Raw genomic sequence first — 23,629 nt, 5'->3', positions numbered from 1 at the left:
TTGACTATGTTAAAGCCTTTGGCTGTGTGCTGCTACTGCTAAGTTGCTTCAGTCGTGTCCAACTCTGTGCGACCCCATAGACAGCAGCCCACTAGGCTCCCCCGTCCCTGGGATTCTCCAGGCAAGAACACTGGAGTGGGTTGCCATTTCCCTCTCCAGTGCATGAAAGTGAAAAGTGAAAGTGAAGTCGCTCAGTCGTGTCCGACTCTTAGAGACCCCATGGACTGCAGCCCACCAGGCTCCTCCGTCCATGGGATTTTCCAGGCAAGAGTACCGGAGTGGGTGCCATTGGCTGTGTGGATCACAACAAACTGTGGGAAAATCTTATAGAGATGGGAATACCAGCCTACCTTATCTGCCTCCTGAGAAATCTGTATGCAGGTCAAAAAGCAACAGTTAGAACCATACATGGAACAATGAGCTGGCTCCAAATTGGGTAAGAAGTACTTCAAGGCTATATATTGTCACCCTGCTTATTTAACTTATATGCAGAGTACATCATGCGGAATGCCAGACTGGATGAAGTACAAGCTAGAATCAAGATTGCAGGGAGGAATATCAATAACCTCAGATATGCAGATGACACCACCCTTATGTCAGAAAGTGAAAAGGAACTAAAAAGCCTCTTGATGAAAGTGAAAGAGGAGAGTGAAAAAGTTGGCTTAAAACTCAACATTCAAAAAATGAAGATCATGGCATCTGGTTCCATCACTTCACGACAAATAGATGGGGAAACAGTGGAAACAGTGACAGACTTTATTTTCTTGGACTCCAAAATCACTGCAGATGGCAACTGCAGTCACAAAATTAAAAGACACTTGCTTATTGGAAGAAAAGCTATGACAAACCTAGACAGCATATTAAAAAGCGAAGATATTGCTTTGCTGACAAAGGTCCTATGTATCATCAAAGCTATGGTTTTTCCAGTAGTCATATATGGATCTGAGAGTTGGAACATAAAGAAGGCTGAACATTGAATTAATGCTTTTGAGCTGTGGTGTTGGAGATGACTCTTGAGAGTTCCTTGGACTGCAAGGCGATCTAACCAGTCAATCCTAAAGGAAATCAGTCCTGAATATTCATTAGAAGGACTGATGCTGATGCTGAAGTTCCAATACTTTGGCCACCTGATGTGAAGAGCTGACTCATTGGAAAAGACCCTGATGCTGGGAAAGACTGAAGGCAGAAGAAGAGAGGGACGACAGAGGATGAGATGGTTGGATGGCATCACCGACTCAATGGACATGAGTTTTAGCAAGCTCTGGGAGATGGTGAAGGACAGGGGAGCCTGGCATGCTGCCGTTCATGGGGTCGCAGAGAGCTGGGCACGACTGAGCGGCTGAACAACAAAAATAGTCCCCCAGGTGAGGACTTGGGTGCAGTTTATTTGGTGATCTCAAGAAGCAGGAGTCGGGGGTGTAGGGAGTAGGAGGTAAGAAAGGAGAAAAAGCCAGTGCACTTGCTAATGAGGAAGTCACAATTGTGACAACTGGGGGCTGACCCCCACGAGGGGGTCCGCGAGGGGACCGTGTGGAACATGGAAAGGGAATCTGAGCACTGATCTGCTGGCTGCCATTCTGCATGGCCGAGGCTGCCCCTGGGGGTGGGACTCGCCTGTCCCCAGTCGCTGCCACAGTAATTCTGGCTTACCATGGCGCACTTGTGCCCTGTGGCGCTGGAGTGGAAAGAAAGCGTAAAGTGGGAGAAAGACGTGATCCGCTCGCTAGGAACTGTCCACAGGGCAGTGGACTCTGGTGTCAAGTGAACCAAGACAATACAGTGGGGGAGGTGTCCGTGGTGGTTCCCACAGGGGCTTTAAAAAGAGTCCAGAAAATAAAACTAGTAAAGCTCCAACACAAACAAACAAACAACCCAGTGTCAGGTATACAATCAATGCTCAATAGACTGGAGCCACAGTAGACCCAGTTTTAACTGCCCAGCCTCCTATCCCGTGAGGATCTAACTCTCTGTGACTTGAGGTGGTTCTGGTAGGACTGTCAATCGGATTGTCTGCACCTATCATGACCAGGTACAGGGGTGGTCACATGACCCAGACTGAGCAATCAGAATAGCCATCCCTCTGCTTCAGTGATTGGTTGACGGATGGGCATGTGACCCAAGCTGGCCAATCAGAACCTTCCTGAGAGTGCTTTGGCTCACACCAGAGCTAATGGAGAGGAAGCTGTGCTTAGGAGGGGGTGGTGAAGGGAGTGTGGAGGCGAATTGCAGGGGACGAAGGACCACCTCCCCAGGAGGCTGTGAGGTTGGAACTGCTAGTCCCCATCATCCCTAGCTTCTGGGAAGAAACCTTTCTGTTATATGGAGTCCTGGACGCTATAGACAGAACTTCACTCTGTGACTGAGTGAGCATGAGCAAGCTACCTCTCTGGAATTTAATGTCCTTGATCTGTAAGCAGAAAGGATATCTATTTTTTGTGGTGATGTTTTGATTCAGTGAAAACGTGTAAAATGCCTGGCAAGGAGCAAATCCTCAGTAAATGTGTTTCACTTTCATGCTTGCCTTGATTTGATTTCGCTCTATGAAACTCTCCAAACTCTAAGGTGGGATAGTATTTTGAAAATGATCCCAAGCTTTATGCCCGTGAGCATTTGTAAGTATGCCACCTGCGTCATTGTCCTATGTTGGTTTTGACTCCCAGCTCCAGTAGTGATTTACATTTGAGGGGGCACCTCTGAACAAGTGGCGCCCCTCTTAAGGAAAAGCTTACGTCACCAGCCCCTCTTTGTTTCACTCCTGAAAGGAAGAGGTGTTTAGGGTTTTTTTTTCCCCACGTTCATGTCAGTTTAGTGCTGCTGAAATTCGTGACCAAATGTGTTATGGATGGACTCTGGCGGGGGGACTTGCCAAAAAATCGTGATTCTGATAGTACCCCTGCAATCTGATCTGCCTCCCAAAGCTAGAAGAAGATCTGTGCATGCATGCTGTCATGTCCGACTCTTTGTGACCCCATGGACTGCAGCCCACCAGGCTCCTCTGTCCATGGAATTCTCCAGGCAAGAATACTGGAGTGGGTTGCCATTCCTTCAGGGGATCTTCCCGACCCAGGGATTGAACCCATGTCCCTTGCATCTCCTGCATTGGCAGGTGGATTCTTTACCACTCGAACCACCTGGACCATATAAATAATGGTGTTCTTCTGGGGGAGATTTCTCATGATCTCCTCTTACTTGAGAACATTCTCCATTAATCCCTGGGGCTAATCCCTTTGTTTAGTACAAAATCCAGAGTCTTTGAAAGGATATTAATGTATTTCTATAATTCAGCCATATCAATCATTTGTCTCTTCTGATGCATGCAGTAGCTGAATGGACCATTCTGTGAACTTGGCCTGCACTTTCCCACTAATGTGCCTAAAGAGAGTTCCTTCTCCTGGACCACTGTCTTCCCCTGTGCCTGATGGACATGGTTCCTCAAATATAGCACTGTTGACTGCTCAGACCACGCCGCCTCCCTGTACCAAGCCAGGCTCTACAAATAGATGGCTGTTTGCACTAGTGAGAAAACTTATTTGTTGTTACATCATTCAACTGTAAACTCCTGAAGGGCTGGAAGAGACTGTGTACTTCTTATTATTCCTGCTAAAATACTAAAAATACTGTGCTGAGAACATGTTTGTTGAATGAATGAATGAAAAAAAAAAAAACTTGTTTTGAAAGCATCTGCCATCTGATTTCCAGATTGGAACATGTGGGTCATAGTTTCAATATGGTTATACAAACACTTTACATTTCACCTTCATAACAATTCCAGGACACAGACCATGTGATCATCTTCATTTCAGTAGGGGAAAGCTCAGATACCAAGCATTTTACCCAAATTTGATTCTTGGTTTGCAAGATGCCAGGGCGCATGCTCTCGGCCGCTGCACATGTGGGAGCATATGCGTGTGGTGTGTTTGGGTTTCTCTTGCTCCCATCTGAGTCACTCCTTTATTTGGGTGTTTGGGAGCCAATTTGAATAACTCACAGGACACATTTCCCGGCATATTTGATTGGCTCATAATAGGAGCTTTGCTCATTCTGCTCAAGACAGAGAAGGTAACACATTTACGCTTTAGAGAATTCAAGCTGCTATAGCAAAATATCATGGACTGGTAGCCTCTAAACAGCAAAACTGTATTTTTCAGCATGCCAGCATGGTCAAGTTTTCGAGAGCGAGTGCCCTTCTGGGTTGAGCACTGCCCGTAACTGAGGGAGCTGGGGAACCAGTTTTCGCATGACTCTTTTATCTGTGTTAGTTTTCAGTCTCGTCTGCTTCTTTGCAACCCTATGGACTGGGGCCTGCCAGGCTCCTCTGTCCATGGAATTCTCCAGGAAAGAATACTGCAGTGAGTAGCTATTCTCTTCTCCAGGGGATCTTCCCAATCCAGGGACTGAATCCTTCTCTCCTGCATTGCAGGCAGATTCTTCACTGTCTGAGCACCAGGGAAGCCCCTCATGACCCTTATAAGGACACTAATCCCATTCATGAGGTCCACCCTCAAGACCTCACCTAATCCTGATTACTGCCCCAAAGCCCACCTCCTAATACTATCACATGGGGAAAGGGAAGGATTTCAAACTGTGAATTTTGGAGGGACACACTGAGCCTATAACAACTTCTTTCTATTCCCACAAGCAAATCTGGAAGTGAAATAGTGAGATCTATGTATTACCTGTTGTTTAAGAAAAGGAAGCTACTGAATATTTCCTAATCACCCCATTTTCCCAGCCCTTGTCATGCTCACTAGGTACGCTTACTCCTTGGAAGGAAAGTCGTGACCAACCTAGACAGCATATTAAAAAGCAGAGACATTAACTTGCCAACAAAGGTCTGTTTAGTCAAGGTTATGGTTTTTCCAGTAGTCATGTATGGATGTGAGCGTTAGACTATAAAGAAAGCTGAGTGCTGAAGAATTGATGCTTTTGAACTGTGGTGTTGGAGAAGACTCTTGAGAGTCCCTTGCACTGCAAGGAGATCCAACCAGTCCATCCTAAAGGAGATCAGTCCTAAGTGTTCATTGGAAGGACTGATGCTGAAGCTGAAACTCCAGTACTTTGGCCACCTCATGCGAAGATCTGATTCATTTAAAAAGACCCTGATGCTGGGAAAGATTGAAGGTGGGAGGAGAAGGGGACGACAGAAGATGAGATGGTTGGATGGCATCACTGACATCATGGACGTGAGTTTGGTTGGACTCCAGGAGTTGGTGATGGACAGGGAGGCCTAGTGCGCTGCGGTTCGTGGGGTCGCGAAGAGTTGGACACGACAGCGACTGAACTGAGCTGAACCTAAGGTGCCAAGCTCTATGCCGTGTACTCTTATACTCATGAAGCACACTAAGTCAGCTTAAAACACTGCACTAGGGCTTCCCTGGCGGGCCAGTGGTTAAGACTTTATACTGTCAATGCAGAGGGCGTGGGTCTGGTCCCAGATCAAGGAACTGAGATGTCATGCTCCCTGGTACTGTCAGAAAAAGAGAGAGAGACTGCACTCAGCCTTCACCTCCCCCATGTGCACTTTCCTCAGCATTGCCTTCCATCAGAGTCGGATCCTCTGCTTTGCCCCACCCTCTGCCCCCTAACATTGCCTCTTTAAATCTGTGTTACATATCTTGGTGTAACATTTCTTTTTTAAAAACATTGCGTTTCTTTTTATTTTTAAATATTATTTACTTGGTTGCACTGGGTCTTAGTCGTGGCACGTGGGATCTTCAGTTGCCGGCCGTGGGATCTGGTTCCCTGACCAAGGGTTGAATGCAGGTCCTCTGCATTGGGAGGATGGAGTCTTAGGCACCAGGCTGCCAGGGAAATCCCTTGGTGTCCATTTCTGCCCTTCCTCTAGACCTGTTGTCCAAGATGGAAGAGCATCAGGGAATCAACACACTTGTTAGGAGCTTCTCTCATCCAGTGATACTTGGAAGTTAATGGAGAAATGCATCCTCTTCCCCAGGTGAGTTAGCTGTAGGTCTCCTCCAGTAGTCACTTGCTCACAGATGCACCCGAAGTGGCTTCTCCTTTTCCAGTCTTATATCCCTTCTCCCCCTATCTGTGCTTCTTGGGGTCACCTCCCAGAAAGTCTGCTGACTTTCAAATCCTTGTTTCAGCGTCTGATTCTGGAGGACCCAAACCAGGGCAAAGAAATCAAGGGGCTTGCTATCTACCTCTGGATCACCTTTAGGCTCATCTCCTATCGCTCCTCCCACTGAGCCCCACATTTGCCCTTTGTAATCACCTCCCACACCCCCGTGGCCAGGTGCACAAAGTGCGCCGAGAAGTTACGCGGGTAGCAGAACTGATGCTCGCAGCTGGGGTGTGGCAGGGCCACCGTCAGGTTGTGGTGCTCGGCGAAACGGAACAGGATGTTCTGCACCATCGTGCCCACAGTCTTGTGTGTCTTCAGAAAGGCCACGGTCATGTCCTTGGGGCACGGCGGAGAGTCCTGCTGAGGCGGGCAGCTCAGAGGGAACAGCTTGGGTAGTCATGGATGGATGTGAGAGTTGGACTGTGAAGAAGGCTGAGCGCTGAAGAATGGATGCTTTTGAACTGTGGTGTTGGAGAAGACTCTTGAGAGTCCCTTGGACTGCAAGGAGGTCCCACCAGTCCATTGTAAAGGAAATCAGTCCTGGGTGTCATTGGAAGGACAGATGTGGAAGCTGAAACTTCAATACTTTGGCCACCTGATGCGAAGAACTGACTCCTTGGAAAAGACCCTGATGCTGGGGAAGATTGAGGGCAGGAGGAGAAGGGGACGACAGAGGATGAGATGGTTGGATGGCATCACTGACTTGATGGACATGAGTTTGTGTAAACTCTGGGAGTTGGTGATGGACAGGGAGGCCTGGTGTGTTGCAGTTCATGGGGTTGCAAAGAATCAGACACGACTGAACGACTGAACTGAACTGAATCTGCCTTTCTACAAGATTCAAATCAATCATTTTAGGGCCCGGGATGACTCGCCTGGTGCAAAGATTGTCTCAAAACACATCTTGTGGGTGAGGGGCCTGGTGCCATTCTCTGATTTTTGAGACTTTCCTTTCTTTCATTAACAGACTGCTAGTAACTTCTCTCCTGGAGAAGGAAATGGCAACCCACTCCAGTATCCTTGCCTGGAGAATCCTAGGGACAGGAGCCTGGTAGGCTGCAGTCCACAGGGTCGCAAAGGGTTGGACACGGCTGAGCAACATTTTACTTTTTACTTTTACCCACACCCCCAGGCTTTTATGTCACCCCACTGCACACCCTTGTTCCCTCCCCTGGAAATCCAGGATTATTCATTTGGCATTCAAAGACCTCCGTGCCCTGTTTGGACTTTGCCTCATGCCTTTCTCCAGCCGCACTCCAGCCCCACACAGGGGAGCATGTATTTCAGCTGCAGGGTTCTGTTCCCCGTCCTGCCAAAATGCCCTGCAGTGATCCCACCTCCTTGCTTTTGCACCGATGTTTTCCTCTGCCCCAAATGGCATGTGAAAGTTTTGCCTCCGTTTCTGGTCTACCTTCGTCCACGTGGCTGAAAAGAGTTTTGTTCCCAGCCGCAGGTCCTGCTCCCCACTCTCAGACTTGCAAGTGAAGACTCGGGTTCTCGTTTATGTTGCAGTTTTTTGCTGAACTGGGTTTCCCTGCAACGGCACACCAACGCTGGCTATGCGAGGCCATGAGCCTTACACAGAGTACAGGAGCAGTGAGAACAGAATGAGAAAGTCCTTTGCACACTGATCTTGTAAGACTTCCACGCACAATGTGACTAACTTTTCTGCCTTGTTAACTCAAGTTTATGTATGTGGCATTTTATTAGCATGCGACCTAGCTCCAATATTTTGGGCTTCCTACAAAGAAGGAAGGAAGAAGCCTCCCTAATCATGAATTCCTCCTTCACAAAACCTTTGCCCTTGGAGGTTCACTTCTGTGCATCTCTTTGATAACCTTGAGGATATTGATTTGATCATGAAAATGAAAATGGTTGAGATGTGTGAGGTTTAAAATAGCACTTCACTGTACACTTGGATCATAGGCTGGACCAAAAAAATGCTTCTTGATGTGCATATTATTTGCTGCAAAACAAAACAAATTGCCGAATGTATCCTTGAAGTCAGAGGAAAGGGAATCCCTGAAGAGCTTCTAGTGAGAAGGGACGGTAACTTGAAGTGCATTGTATGTTGCTGCTGCTGCTGCTGCTAAGTCACTTCAATCGTGTCCGACTCTGTGCGACCCCAGAGATGACAGCCCACCAGGCTCCCCTGTCCCTGGGATTCTCCAGACAAGAAACCTGGAGTATGTTGCCATTTCCTTCTCCAATGCATGAAAGTGAAAAGTGAAAGCAAAGTCGCTCAGTCGTGTCTGACTCTTAGCGACCCCATGGACTGCAGCCTCCCAGGCTCCTCTGCCCATGGGATTTTCCAGGCAAGAGTACTGGAGTGGGGTGCCATCGCCTTTTCCGGCATTGTATGTTACTGCTTATTTAAGCCAGGAAGCATATGGGGCAGGTAAGGGCAAGCATTCTACTATGGCTTTAAATCCTGGCTCCACCACTTCCTAGCTGTGTGATCTTGGTGCAAAACCTGTCTTCAGTTTTTTCACCTGTAAAATGGGCATAGCGATGGAGTGCACTTCTTAAGGCTGTTGGGAGGGCAAGAGAGTGTATTTATATATACATATATATACAAGTTGTGTGTGTGTGTGTGCGTGTGTGTGCGTGTATATATACTCAGCATGAGGGAAGCTAAATGCCTTTTTTCAAAGCTTGTGCTTAGTCGCTCAGTTGCTCAGTCGTGTCTGACTTTTTGCAACTCCGTGGACTGGATTCTCCAGGAAAGAATACTGGAGTGGGTTGCCATTCCCTTCCCCAGGGGGTCTTTCTGACCCAGGGTTTGAACCCCAGTCTCCTGCATTGCAGGCAGATTCTCTACCATCTGAGCCACGAGAGAAGCCCCTTTAAAGGCTTGTCTCATCACAACTCCTATTTTTTCTATGTAGCCTTTAGTTCCCTCATCAGAGGATTCTTCTCGGACATGTTTTATTTATATATATGCATTTTCTCTTTTAGCCACTGGTGCCTTGTGTTTTAATAGCAGGACTGTTTTTGCAACAACTATGTATGTAGAATAACCGATGCCAGGCAAGGTTATGCTATGCTGAATACTTTTATTTGTGTTTTTTAATGTAAACATGATTTGCTTTGTAGGCACAATATAACGAAAGCTCTAAAGCCACAGATACGTTAGACAATGCTTCAGTTCCCTCGTATCAAGCTGACATTACGGAGAAGCCTGCACAGTTCCTTTAAGGCAACCTGAGACATTCTGTACACTTCCTTCAGGAAAACAACCACGTGACGGCAAAGATGCTTCTAACAAGAGTGTTAAACGGTTAATTTTGATACTTTGATCTCCGCCCCCCACCCTGCCCCGGTCTTCACGGCATTAGTTGATCTTATTGGTCAAACACTAGTTTCCTCTTCTCCTTCTGTATTTCACGGAGACAAAAGGGTTTTCTTTAACTCACCAGCACAATTTGTGATTAAAGTTGAAAACACAGACTTGGGGAAGAAGGTCTTTTCATGCTAATCCGCTGGACATAACAAAGGGCATTTGGCTTCTGAAGGGACAGTTCTGTTTCCCCAGCCAGAGAAGAGGCCTGCGATGCTCATGGGTATCTGCTCCCCCAGCCCCTGCAAATGCCATTTCTGTCTAGCTCACCAGGAATGTCACTTGGGTAGCTGCTCTTCTTAAGACCTCATGGAACACTTGGCTGTGGCAGAAACATGACCAGGAGCACAGCATTTAGCAGAAGTGTTGGGAGAGGGGGGAATACAACCTCTATGTTATCTTTCTGAAGTGGCCAAGACCTGGACTACTGGCGTGTCCTGGGGTAGGGAGAGAAGCTGATGTTGGCGTCTTCTTTTGAGAGACACGTGTCCCTTTGCTCATCAGATGGTGTCACCCTTTCTCATCTTCATAGCTTACATGTACATACAATGAGGAGACACTTCTTTCAGATAAATATTTGGCATAAATAAGTCATCATCAGAAGCTTAAGATGGGGGAAAAAAGCAAATGTTCAGGGAGGTGACATTTGTTACAAAGGGACTTAGAGAATAAAACAGGTAATTGCTGAGATGCGTTCAATGCCATCACTTGAGGAAAGAGTGGGTTCTACCCTAAGGCTCAGTGGTGGAGAGATCAGGCCATGTGGGAGCCCTCTGGTGTCTTGCAGAATGCAGGTGAGTTGGGGTGCTAACCGTGTGGGCTCCTGTGTCCCCAGCTTGGTTTGCTAGTGATGGAATCGACCCCTTAGGGCAACAGGACTGCAAGAAGGTGATGAGGACCCCCACCCCCTATCTCCGTGGATTCACTGATTCTCTTTCTCTTCCTCCAGAGGAATTGTTCACCTCAAGCCATGTCAAGTGGGGTGGGGCTAGGGGTGAGCTCCTTAGGAATTTGGGAGCTGGAAGGTTCATCAAGGCTGTGCGATCAAATAGTTTGGCCCCTGATTTCTGAAAAGCAGGGTCTTGCAAAGAGTCTGCACCATGATTTTTTATTTCAGAGGAGAGGAACGCACATTTGGCATCAGATAATAAACATCAACCTTTTGTATCACTAGAGTTTGTTACATGTAGGAACATGCTTTGGCAAGAAAAAGAGATACTCATTGATTTTTCCCCCCAGATAGGACTCAAGAAGGGGGTCTTCCCTGGGGAAGAAGGGGAATCTACGGTAAAGTTGGTTATCCAGTACCTGGAAATGAAAATAACAAGAAGGGTAATGCCATGGTAAGTGTGTAAAGAGAGGCAGGTCTCAGGAGTGACTTTGAAACAGTCCTGCACCTGGGGCACTTTCTTCAGATGGGATCTATACAGCAGGGAGAGGGTTTTGCTCTCGTGATGGGGTTTCAGAGGAGGAATCCCTATGGCTGGTCCTCACACTTTGCTGTTGACCTATCTTTTGTCCTGAAAAATGCACATCTCTTTCCCTGTGTTTGTGGTTAAGAACAGGTGAAGGGATCGAGCATCAGAGGGTGGGAGGAGGGTCTTCCAACCTTTTGACCATGAAACACCTGAATGAAGGTGAAGAGGTTGCCTCTTCAGTGGGAGGAAGGAGAGTACGACTTGGGGAGATCTTACAGTTAATGGGCTCGTGAAAACATCTCCCGGCCTACCCTCTTTCTGCCGGCCAAACTGGCAAGTGCTCCTCTTGGAAGCATGGGCGGCTGGCAGCAAAAAGGATCACTGGCCTGAAGAATTCTTGGATCTGGACAGTGCTCTGTGATAACACCTTTCAACCCAAACTCGTCTTTGCCCACGTCTGGCCTCCTAAGCGACGGACCTGTGGGCTCGTATCGATTTGCAAGGCTGTTCTAGAACTGTCGAGAAGGACCCAAAGATGGATGGTTTTGAAACAGAGAAGAGGGCAGAGTGTAAAATACACAGATGGGGGAGGGACGTAATACTGTGTGATATGGGCTTGGCACTTAATTTCAAAAACAACAGTGATCAACAGCTTTTTTTTTAGCTCGGCTGACAGCAGACAAACACAACACGCGCTGGACTACAGCACTGGTTCACTGGGGCACAGGAGGGTTTTCTCAGCTGGATCCTCTTCTCCCAAAGCACCCCTCCGTCCTCCTGCCTGGGCCGCGGGCTACTGGATGAAGGGCATCCTCTCCTTGTTCTCGCCGTCTCCCTCGTGGTCCTCCTCCTCTTCGCCCGCCTCGCTGGTCTCTGTGCTGTCGTTGGCCATCTGTAATCCAACAGAAACAGGGATCGGCCTCTGACTCTCAGCACCACCCCCTCCCTCGTGGTCTAACCTGGAGCTGGACTTTCCCTCTCGGCCACTGACAAATGCAGGGCCTTCTCCCTGAGCTCCACCGCTCCACCCTCCTGCCCGTGCAATGCCCGCTTCCCTTTAGCACGCAGCCTGCCTCCTCAAGGAAGCCTCGCCAGACTTCTCGAATGGGAACCGTCCCCCTGTAGGGACGGCTCCTCTGTGGCCTGGATCCACGGCTACCGTGTCCCATTCATACACCTGGCTTGTGGACAGATGACACCCTGCCCCGCTGTGGGGACTGCATGCGACAGGGCCGATGACCCAGGCCCTGCTTTCTTCTGTTTTCTCTTCTGCGGCTGGCGCAGAGCCTGGCACATGCAGGAAGGCAGTGCACACTTCAGAGCAGCAAGCACACAGTGGTGAGAGTTCTCCCTCATTAGCACATGCTCCACTTCCCCAGTGCCAGGTGCCTACGTCCATCACCCAGCCTTTTCTCTTCTCAGCAGCCATGAAGCAGTAGCCATAGCAATAGCCACTGCTGGCGGTTTTGCAGCCGTCCAAAGGGAGACTCAGGTGACGTGTAAGCGGGAAGCGTGAGGCAGCGGAGGTCAGCAGGCTGCAGAGAAGGTCGCCAGCCCTCTCTAGGGCCAGGGCAGACGCCAGGCCCAGGGCGGGGGCGCCGTCTGATGCCGCGGGGTGTGCGGGCAGCAGCTCTGTCTAGGCTGCTGAGACGGAGCCCCGCTGCGCTAGCGTGTCCACATCAGGAGAAGGCCCCCGCAGAACAGATGCTCCCGGTGCTTGTAGGCACGTCCACTTCCACACCTTCGGCCCGCCTGCTGCCCCCACGCCTTGTAGCCCAGATGGTTTCGAGTGGCGGGTGTGCGCCCTGCAGTGGGTTCAGTGGGGCAGACTCAGGGCCCTTGACGCCCCCTGAGCTCTGACAGTGGCTGTTCCGCCAGGAGAGCGTGCCCCTGGGAGCCCCTCACTGCACACACCCCCCCCCCACACACACACACACATGTGCTGCGCGGTGGTGTCACGGCCCCACAGAGCCCAGACCCTGTGCTGTTTGCTCTCCCTAGAAATGCCCTCACCGCTGGCTGCCTCTCCTTCAAGCCTCCTCTCCATCCAGGAGGGACAGGCTCCTCCCGCCAAGAGATGCTCCCTGGGCCGCAGGTCTGAGGTGCCCATCTGCCATCAGCTCAGGTCCCAGGGGTGAAAGCCCCCCTGAGCTCCAGCAACGAGGACGGCAACACCTGCCACGGCCAGCCTGGGCTTTCACTCGGAAAGGTGGCTTTGCAGCTCCTGTCCTGTTGAGAATCTGCCTGTGGTCAAGCAGGCTTTCCTACCAGCCCCACCACCCAGCAGGACCTCAGGTATAATGGACAGGCAGGAAGCCAGGAACAACTCCGGTGCTTGAGAGCAATAAGTGGTCCAGCCAGGCGCTAGACGCCCTCCTCTGATGGGACTGAAACAGACTGAGTCACGGGTTTAAAAAGCAACACAGGTGCACAGAAGGCCTGCGATTCTAGCCTAACCGTGACCCCTTATCTGCCTCCAAACACTTGCTGGCCCAGTCCTGGGACCTAGAAAGCATTTTAAAAGTTATATGCAGGTTGTTATCAGTCACTTCCATGTTGTAAAATATCCTCTCACAAAACTGTCCTTCATTGTGTGAAATGGCCATCATACCCAAACCACATTCTGGTTACAAAAGCAAGGAAACAGTTTTTAAAGCATACACATTGGACTAAACATGCCAGGATTTTACTTCTTCTTTTATCAACCACTGATGCAGCTCCAAAGCTAAACATGTGAGAAAACAAACCAAAAATCTTCCCGAGAATGTTCTTGGTTAAATCTTCCCTAGAATTTAGTTTGCATGAGACAAAGTTTTATGCATGTCATTGTAACTGACTTATGAGGGCACGTTCAGATCCAGTTTACAGACAGTGGAGCTGAAGCCAGGGTGACAACGACCGCCCTCATGCAGGGGTTCAGAGCAGGGCTCAGGATCCATGCAGCCTGGGGGCAGTCTGCGTGTTGACCACCACACTGCAGAGCCCCTCAAGGGACCCTTGCATGCGAGTCTGGGATGTGTGTGTGACATGCTTCACTCCTGAGGGACAGGGTGTGTGTGTGGGGTCCCCACATGTAAGGGTGTGGTCCTGGTAAGAGAAAACAAAAGCCCGGGGTCCAGCAGGAGGCAGCTCGGAGGCAGGTGGCATCACTTTGTTGGGGATCTGAATGTGAGTTTATGAACCTTTACCAGGAATTCCTCCCACCCGTAGCCAAGAATGAGCTCGGGTAACAGGCACGGGCTGTGGTTTCTGTCCTCTCCCGTCTGCCCTCGGATGGCCCTGGAAATGTTCTCGCCGGAGCCTTTTCCTTTCCTTATTGGCGTTCATCCCAGCTGTGACTAACCCCTCACTCGATTACCTGGGGTTTCCCCCACCAGCCCCAGCAGAGAGCTGAGAGCGCTGAAAGCTGAGAGCAGAGAGCTCTCCCCCACCCCACGTGTGCCTGCCTCTGAAAGCCCTCTCCTGCCGCAGCGAACAGACGCCTCTCTTTTGACTCACCAGTGGAGTCGGGGTCTTTTCTACGTCCAGAATTAACTTGCCGATGTTCCCTCGGTCGTGGATCCGCTGCATAGCCTCCTTCACCTGGGAGACAGGGAGACAAAGCGCTGGTGAGGCGAGACGTGGCGTTCAGTTCAGTTCGGCTCAGTCGCTCAGTCGTGTCCGACTCTGCGACCCCGTGGACTGCAGCACGCCAGGCCTCCCTGTCCATCACCACTCCCGGGGTTTACTTAGACTCATGCCCATCGAGTTGGCGACGCCATCCAGGTGACAAGAGGGCCTGGACAAGCCAAACCACTCGCTGTCCACCAGGGGGAGCTGCAGGCCAGGCTTAGCAGCTCAACCGGTGCTGGTTCCCAACCTAAATTCCGGTTGTCACTCACACTCTTCGCTGTTATGCAAGCAGTTTGGTTTCCTCGGTCTTAAAAAATGAGAGTGATAGCTCCAGAAATGAAAAGAGGAACATTTCTTAAAAAAAAAAAAAAAGAACTTGGGGAGGAAAGCCCTGTGGAGTTCCAAGAGTTACATGCTGCAGAAAGTGTCAGGGCCCATAAGCCAGAGCAAATTTTGACCGATAAAATTATAAGATTATTTTTCTAGGGTCATTTGTCCCCAGCTTACTCAAATGTTACATAATCTGATTCGCAGTTTGGCTAAAATGGCCCATGACCCAGGTTGAACTACATTCAGGAACATTTTCCCCACCCAAGTGGAGACTTCTCCAGAACTAGCATTTTCCCCAGTGAGGGGGGCTTCCTGTTTCTCCTCAAATGATGAGGGCTTGTCAGACAAGCACACAGACGCCTCCGGGGGCCCCCTTTGCAAAGGCAGGTGTGGACGGAGTGTGATGGAGGCTTCCAGCATTTCATTGTTGCTGTATGGAAAATGAATACTCGGGGGTGCTGTGAGGATGAGATAAAAGAAGGAAATCGCAACAACGCCAAGCTTGGGGAGGATAAGTCCTCCACACCTCTCAGTAAAATCTAACTGGGAATGCAACATCTCTTGATTTTTTTTTTTTTTAAAGAAACAGATCTAGTTAAAATATTTTTCCTGAAGTTTCAGTTTTAAACAAATTTGTTTATGCATTCATTCAATCCACAAATATTCACTAATTGTTTCTTATAGGCTAGGTGCCATATCTTAATTTTTTTAAAAATAAATTAGGGTGTCTCTCTGCCTTTGAGGAACTCAATCTGGGGTTTATGGAGCAGTGTTTGCTTATAGAAAAACCAAAGCCAGCTTCCCGTTTGAATGAAAACTTGACAGAGCCATTAAAAGATGCATATTCTAATTGCTTTTCTGGGACTTTTGTCCTAAAGACACAATTCAAATAATGGGGAAAAAATTACCACAGATAAGATACTCAACTGCTTTCACTGGCAAGACACTGGAGCAACTTATATGTCACAGAATAAGGGAGTGGTCAAGTAAATCGAAGTTCTGACATATATCTACTGATTGGAAATGTTTTGTGGCTGTTAAAGTGCTAGTTATAAAGACTGTGCAGTAGGATTAAATGCCTTTATAATACAGTTAAATGAGAAAATCCAGGTGCATAACTTTACATCTCCATAAAAATATGGGCACCCTACAATAATTAGAAAGAGATTTAAATATAAAACATTATGTAGGGGAAATAGGCGCCTTTCAATTCTAATGTCCAAACCCTGTTATCTGGTAACCTGTTGTCAAACCAGTGTTCATTATAAATTCAATGTATCTTTAAATGCGTTCTTTGGACAAGGAAGCGCTGGTTAGAATCATCCTCTTTTGCAGACTGATAGCATCATGTGATTGTTGAGTTCCCTGTCCCTGATACATAATCCAGGAAGTTTCTCCTATTTCTGTGATGAACATTGCTTTCCAAGTGCTTTCATATTTTGGTGCTGACAGCTACTGTTTACTAAGAATCTTTAAGTATTGTGGCAGGCAGCTTCTAAAACTGCTCCCAACCCCCGCCTGGGACTCACCTTCGTGTGTATCCCCACAACCCCTTCACCCTCACCATTAAATGTGAGCTGGACCCAGCAACCAGCTTCTAACAAACTGAATATAGCAAAAGTGATGGGATGTCCCTTCCTGATTAGGAAGACTGACTTCTGTCTTGCAGTCTGTCTCTTTCTCTGACTCTTCTCGCTTTCTTGTTCGGATGATACAAACTGTCATGTGAGCTGCTCTATGGAGAGGACCCCCCGACCCCCGCCCCTGCCCCTCACCGTGGCAAGGAACGGAGGGAGAACTCCAGCCAACAGCCAATGAGAAGCTGATACGCTCCATCCAAAAGCCCCCAGGCTCTGGATCCTGCCGACAGCCAACAAGAGGGCTTGGAAGCAGGTCCTCCCTCAGTCCAGCCTTGAAATGAGGCCACAGCCTTGGCTGACAACTTGACTGCAGCCGGAGGACCCAGCTAAGCCCTGCCCAGAGTCCTCACCCACAGGAGCGGAGATCATGAAGTTATTGTAAGTCAGTAAGTCTTAGGGATTGGAGAAGGCAATGGCACCCCACTCCAGTACTCTTGCCTGGAAAATCCCATAGATGGAGGAGCCTGGTAGGCTGCAGTCCATGGGGTCGCCAAGACTTGGACACGACTGAGCGACTTTACTTTCACTTTTCACTTTCATACATTGGAGAAGGAAATGGCGGCCCGCTCCAGTGTTCTTGCTTGGAGAATCCCAGGGACGAGGGAGCCTGGTGGGCTGCCGTCTATGGGGTCGCACAGAGTTGGAAATGACTGAAGTGACTTAGCAGCAGCAGCAGCAAGTCTTAGGGATAATTTGTCATGCAGCCACAGATAATTAATACATTGTTACCTCGAATGTGTAATTCTTCCCTTGCAAGACACATATTATCCCATTCTACAGATCACTACCTTGGTGCTCAAAGACATAAGCAATCTGTCCAAAGGTTACATGGCTATGGGCGACAGAATCGTGTTTCCGACTCAGATTTGTCAGACTTCAAAAACCAATGCTTTTCCCCAGTTCTGTCCAGAACATGCTGCTTCCTTTGATGCTCACATAATGGTTTCCCAGAATTCAGCTGTTTATTACCCAGGCAAGTTATTAAACACCTGGAAACTCCTTGGAGATTAGGAACGGGTTTTAAACTGCTTCTCCAATAAGGTAGAGCCCAGGGAGGCAGAAAAGCTCCTCCTGAAGTCAGGTGGTGCTAGGAAAAGAGCTCCCTGCCGGGCTGGCTCTAATCTGCATAATGTTTGTACGTTTCTTTCTGAAATGAACTGACACCTTGAAGTTCCGTACATGGGGGATGGAGAAAGGATTAGGAATCTGATCCCCAGTCATGCTGTTTGAGCTTACAGTCCTCCTGGGCTGCTCTTGGGGGTGGGAAGAATCTTTTGTACAGCTCTCAGAGGGAAAGAAACTCAATACCGTTTTTTGATCAATTCTTTATGAAGCACAGCGTGAGGCATTTTACACATGTTGCTTCATTTTATCTGCACCTCAAGCCTCTTAGGTGACCACAGGCAGGCATCAGAGTTTCAACAGAGGAGAAACCCAAAGATGAAAAATCGAAGGGGTCTCTGGCAAGTCATCATCTGAATGGTGTGGGAACCACATGGGAATTGAGAGTGCAGCTTGCCCTTTCTAGGACTCTGGGAAAACCAGAGCACACGGGTCTCTGCTGTGCGCACCTCGAAACTTTCCTCCAACGACATCATCAAAAGATAAAATCTGCAAAGAGAGATGTTGCTCCCAAGTTGCCAGTTTATGAACTGAAGCACCTGCACGGGTGACAGTGCCCAGAAGATGGACGTGGCAACATCCAGAAAGCTGCTGATCTCCTTGTGGCTGCCAGGGAGCTTTCTCTAAAGCACGCCTCTGCTTGGACCTCTCCCCACTGCATTCGGGAGGAACAGCCAGCCGGTGCGGCACAGCCTGTCACAGTGACCACTAGCTGCCCGCGACACTGAGCACCTGAGCCACAGCCGTCCCAGCTGTGATGTGCTGGGGCTGTGACATGCATAGCAGCTTCAGTGACTCCATCGTAATGAAAAGGGGTGCAGGCTCTGCTTCATGTCAGGAGACGGCCAGGCACGTTCAGTGCATGGAGCAGGGCATGGAAGCCAGTGCTCTGGGACAGCACAGAGGGATGGGTGGGGAGGGCGGTGGGGGGCTCAGGATGGGGGACACATGTGTGCCCATGGCTGATTCGTGTCGACGTATGGCAAAAACCACCACAATATTGTAAAGCAATGAGCCTCCAATTAAAATCCTGAATTTAAAAATATCGAAACAATAGCCTTTTAAATATCTTGGGTAAAGGAAAACATGATTAACATTAATTTCACCTATTTCTACGTTTCTGCCTGTGAAAGCGAAAATGTTAGTTGCTCAGTCGTGTCTAACTCTTTGTGACCCTATGGACTGTAGCCTGCCAGGCTCCTCTGTCCGTGGGATTCTCCAGGTAGGAATACTGGAGTGGATTGCTGTGCCCTCCAGGGGATCTTCCTGACCCAGGGATCGAGCCCACGTCTCATGTCTCCTGCTATTTTCTGGCAGGAGGTTTTTTTGGGTTTTGTTGGGTTCTTTACCACTAGCACCACCTAGGAAGCCCCAGTTAGACCCAGTTAGAAGTGTAAAAGGAAGCTGCTGAGATTCATTTTAATAATATATTTTCTTTAACCAGATTATTATCTATTATATTATATACCTTATATCTATAACCTTATTATCTATTATCTATCTGAAATATTATCATTTCAATGTATGCTAATATAATAAAAGCTATGGGTGAAATATTAAGTGTTTGGAATCCAGGGTGTATTTTACTCTTGGAGCATGTCTCAGTTCAGACCAGCTACGCTCCAGTTGCTCACATCTGCCGTACTGGAGAGTGCGCCTGGGTGGCAGGACAGCGGCACCGACCTCAGGGATCCCAGTGCCAAGGAGCATCTGGCATATGACAGCTTCCAGAGCGAATGAATGAACAAGCAAGGGAGTCGACTTGTGGGGAGAGTAAGCCATCGCGTGGCTGAGCCGGCCCGGAGGTTCCTGTCTGGTCCGTGCCACATCCCAGAGCCCCCGGCCCAGGTGGCCTGCTTGGTGGCTGCCGGGGTGGCCCAGTGCAGTCTGCTCACAGTCAGGGTGTGGTCATCGCATCCAGTCTGACACACCCCTGCCAGCTGCGGGAGAGATGGACTGACTGCAGCCAGGATCCCAGCTGTGGGGCTGGCCAGAGCTGGTCTCAGCAGCTGGATTCTCCAGCCCACGTGGATGGTGGCAGGAGGCAGGGGTGATATCCCCACCTCCTAGGCTCCGCTTTGGCTGAGCAACATCATTCCAGCACCTCTTTGCTCCCCACATTCTTGATGTGTTATTCCGTCCACCTGTCCATTAGGTCTGTCACTCACGCAACAGCGCCAAAGCCCTTTTCCAGGAGCTGTGTGCGGAGCAGTGGTCGAAACAGACGCACTCTCTCTGTCCAGAAGGAATCACAGTGTCACTTACTAAGCAGGCTGATCGTCATAAGAAGAGTTTCATGATCTGAAAATCGTTTATTTCACCCCACTGGGTGACAACCCGTCAGAGTTGATTGCGTGCCCCCAGTTTGCCTTTCAACCAAGTCCTGCAGCCTTCAAGCTGGTGTTCACGCATGACCCCCGGGGGACATGTGCTTGGCTCAGACTGTGTTCACAGAGGAAGACTAGCTGTGGTCATTCTTATTTCCTCCTGCAACGGATCTTGGAGAAGTGGTTTTCTGGAAGTTGTGGGAAATGATGATGAGCAAACCCACAAGATCCCAGCCATCATGAAGCTCATGGTCTTACAGAGACACAGACTTAACCAAAATGAGTCAAATAAGTGTAGCCTTGCCACTGGGTAATTCTGAGATGGTGTTAAGAGAATGTGGACAGGGGAACTGACCTGGTTAGGAAGATCATGGAAAACTCTGAAGAAGAAGGGACAGTTGAGCTGGGTTTTAAAGGATGAGGAGAACAGGACTAGGAAAAGGAGGGAGAGAGGACCATCGCAAGAAGAGGGGGCCAAGTATGAAAGGAGAGACTGCAAAGAGGCCAGGGACATGAGGACAGAGAACACAAGTGAACATGGGGCAAGATGCTGGGGAAGCTGGCTGGGGGTGTTGGCACCCCGTTCCAGAGCCTGCCCAGGTACAGTTGCCCAGTGCAGCTCAGACAGACCTGCACCCTCCAGTCATTTTCAGAGTGGTCAGTTCCTTCATGCTTGAGCAGTGAGGGTTAATGATGCTCCATCTTTGTTTGGGGTCTCATTTAATGTTTCACAATATTTCATTTCCTCTTCAATGTTGTGAAAGGCACAAATTCATTAGAGTACAAATGATACCACTTAATAACCAAAGCATTTGGCTTGTGCTATGAATAGTAATAAGCCTAGCCATCTAAAAGAGGAAAAAAATTAAGATGGATTATTCCATGGATCACTGTGTCTATTCGATGATAAATTAAAAGCTTTGAAAAAGAAGAAATGAGTAATACCCTAATTAAGAAGCACATCTACCTAACTCGTATTTGGAAGATGACTCCTATTAATGACATTCATCTTTGGGGGGAATGGATGATTGCTTAAAATCCAAAGTGGGTGTGGAAAAGCAACACATTCATTGCAGGTAGACTTGAAATCTGGGGCTTACGTTCTGTCGAGAAGCTGTGAGGATCTGGAGTGAGTGAGCCCTGAGGTTTTGACCTATGTGGAAGAGTGACTGAAAAAGTACAATGTCCAGAATCATGGTCTGACCCACTGGGAAGGTTGAGAAAAAAACACAGTTCATGTTGGGATTAGATACAAATGGATCTGTGCAATGATGCAAGGCGTGGGTTAGGGCGGGGCATTTAAGGGGGTGCTCACTCCCAAGGTCATTTGAGTGGTGGTTTAGCACCCAAGAGTGAGTGCTTCCTTAAATTTTGCACCCTGGTCACCTACCTTGCCCCATTCTAGTTCTGGCACTGCACGGAAGCCAAATACTGTTAAAAGAAGGAGACAGCAAGTTGTCATTTTAAAAGAAGTGTCTGCTTGGCCACAAAATAGTGTGGCTGGTCCAAGAAGATTTTTAAAGGGCCACTAGTAGGAGCACCGGCTTAGAAGAGGGACAGGATATTTGGAGAGTGAGGAAGAGGGAAGAAAAAACAGCAAGACAGTAGAATCAGATGAAGCAACTGGTCCTTTTTTCCTGGGGAACCTAGATGACATTGACACTGATGATCAAGTATGCATTGCGGTCATGAGGAGTTCAAATGAAGTAAACATTGAGTTGAAAGCCAGAATTGGTCTGCAGAAATCTACAACCCATAATCAAGCCGCACTATATATTCTAGTCCTGTTGTATTTTGAACTAAAGCAAAAGATGAAAAAAAAAAAATCTAGTGAATTACCTCCAACATTTCTTTGATTTTCTTTAACAATGCTCCCCAGTGTCAAATTTGGATGGTGGAGTAGAATTAAGCTGGACACTTCAAGGACGCTTATTCCAACATATAAGTGAGGTCTGGGGGGAGGATTAAAAAAAAAAAAAACACGTGAAATGATTCTTGTTCCCTGCAGAAAAAAAATATCTGCTGTACAGTCTGTAAGAGAGATGTTTGAAGTGTTAGTTAGGAGAAGGAGGAGAATCAGGGGGAAACTCTTGGCAGGGATGAACTTACAGACTGAGACTTGAAGGTCAGGTAGAAGTTTGTCACTCAGCCAAGGAGAAGGACATAGAAATATTAAGAGTTTAAGGAAATATTGTTCTACTCCGAGGATGAGTCATTGACAGCCACCAGAACTCTGAGGGCGATGCTGGTGATGATGCTTTGAAAATCCTCTTGAATTAAGAGTCTCAAGTCTGCTGCAAACGGGTCACATCATCGCTTGAGCTCCCGCCACTCCTGAAATCCCACACAACAGTGGTAGAACTTATAGACTATCTTGTCAACGGATTCGTGCTTCAAATCCTTTAGCAAAATCCTCCAGCCAGGGAGAGAAACTCTTATTCCTGCTTGGAGGACTCTGATGCTGCTGCTGCTAAGTTGCTTCAGTCATGTCCGACTCTGTGCGACCCCATAGACGGCAGTGCATGAGGCTCCCCCATCCCTGGGATTGTCCAGGCAAGAACACTGGAGAGGGTTGCCAGTTCCTTCTCCAGTGCACGAAAGTGGAAAGCGAAAGTGAAATCGCTCAGTCGTGTCCGACTCTTCGCGACCCCATGGACTGCGGCCCACCAGGCTCCTCCGTCCATGGGATTTTCCAGGCAAGAGTGCTGGAGTGGGGTGCCATTGCCTTCTCCGTGGAGGACTCTAGTTCCTCACTAATAATGTCATCCCCTTGCCTCCAGATGATACTAGTTTTATTCATTCCCTGATGGATAATGACACTGAAGGATTTCCCCTGGAACAGTGTAATGTGGAAGTTATGGAAAAGGGTTAGAACTAAAAGGAGGCCAAAGACCCTTCAAAATCTTGAAAGTTCTCGTCTTTCCAAAGGGATGACGGCCAGAACTGCTGACATTTAGGAAACTACAGTTTAGAAGGCAGAGGTGACCTTTCCTTAGATTTCCAGAGAAAGGGCTTGTTTGCAGGCTGTTTGGGGAGCATTTTTGTACCTAAGGGAACTGAGATAACATTGACTGTGTCATCTAGACATGGCTGTCATTTAGATAAGGGTTAGGATGTCCAGGGTGAAAATGAGCGGTGGCCAACAGGGGCAGATATGCCTGGGACAACTTGTCTGGGCACTGTAGGATTCAAGGAGTAGAAATAAAACAGTAATTGTGTTTGTAGAAGAGGCATTTGCAAGCAAAGCACTCCAGTGGAAAGCTGATCCTCCACTACTTTGAAGGGGATCTTGTGGATCCTCCACTAAGAGGAAGGCAGAGAAGGTTTCAGGCTCTAGACTGCAGTAATATAACCTGCCCTCAAGTTGCCCTAGGAGAAGGTGAAAGTCTCAGGGCAAGAGCCAAATCTAAAACTCAGGTAACTGTCAACGGCAAGGCGGTGGCAGTGCTTCCCCCGGGGGCTGTGGGGGAGGATGCTCGCTCTCATCACAGCAGCAGGCACGAGACAAACGCTCAGCAGGCGCTTCACCACGCAGAGCATTTTCTATGCCTGATCTCTGCGAGGTGAGCGGGAGCTTGTCAGACTGTCAATCAAGGGTACGTACAAATAGCCTCTCTTTTCTCCTGGAGCCCCTGTTGCTTGCGGAGGAGAGCTGAGATCACACTGAGGTTTGGCAAGGTGACGCGGCTTGTCCCAAGCCAAGCTGTAGGTTGTGACGATGTCAGCTTCAAACCGAGCCCTGTGAACCCCCAGGG

At 48.6% G+C, this 23,629-nt stretch overlaps 1 protein-coding gene across 1 annotated transcript in view; it reads right to left on the bottom strand.

Moving 5' to 3' along the window:
* Positions 1 to 9,124: 9,124 nt before the first annotated feature.
* The window catches only part of VAT1L (vesicle amine transport 1 like), a 169,663-nt gene continuing 155,158 nt past the window's right edge, over positions 9,125 to 23,629 (bottom strand). The window contains exons 8-9 of the mRNA XM_069552395.1: positions 14,342 to 14,425; positions 9,125 to 11,735 (exon numbers count right to left, since the gene is read on the bottom strand). Of these exons, the coding sequence (XP_069408496.1) occupies positions 11,637 to 11,735; positions 14,342 to 14,425 (183 nt within the window). The 3' untranslated portion in view covers positions 9,125 to 11,636. The remainder of the gene's footprint in view (positions 11,736 to 14,341; positions 14,426 to 23,629) is intronic.

The sequence above is a fragment of the Ovis canadensis genome, chromosome 14 (assembly GCF_042477335.2).
Source record: "Ovis canadensis isolate MfBH-ARS-UI-01 breed Bighorn chromosome 14, ARS-UI_OviCan_v2, whole genome shotgun sequence".
NCBI lineage: Eukaryota > Metazoa > Chordata > Mammalia > Artiodactyla > Bovidae > Ovis > Ovis canadensis.
This window is presented reverse-complemented; position numbering and strand designations above follow the sequence as displayed.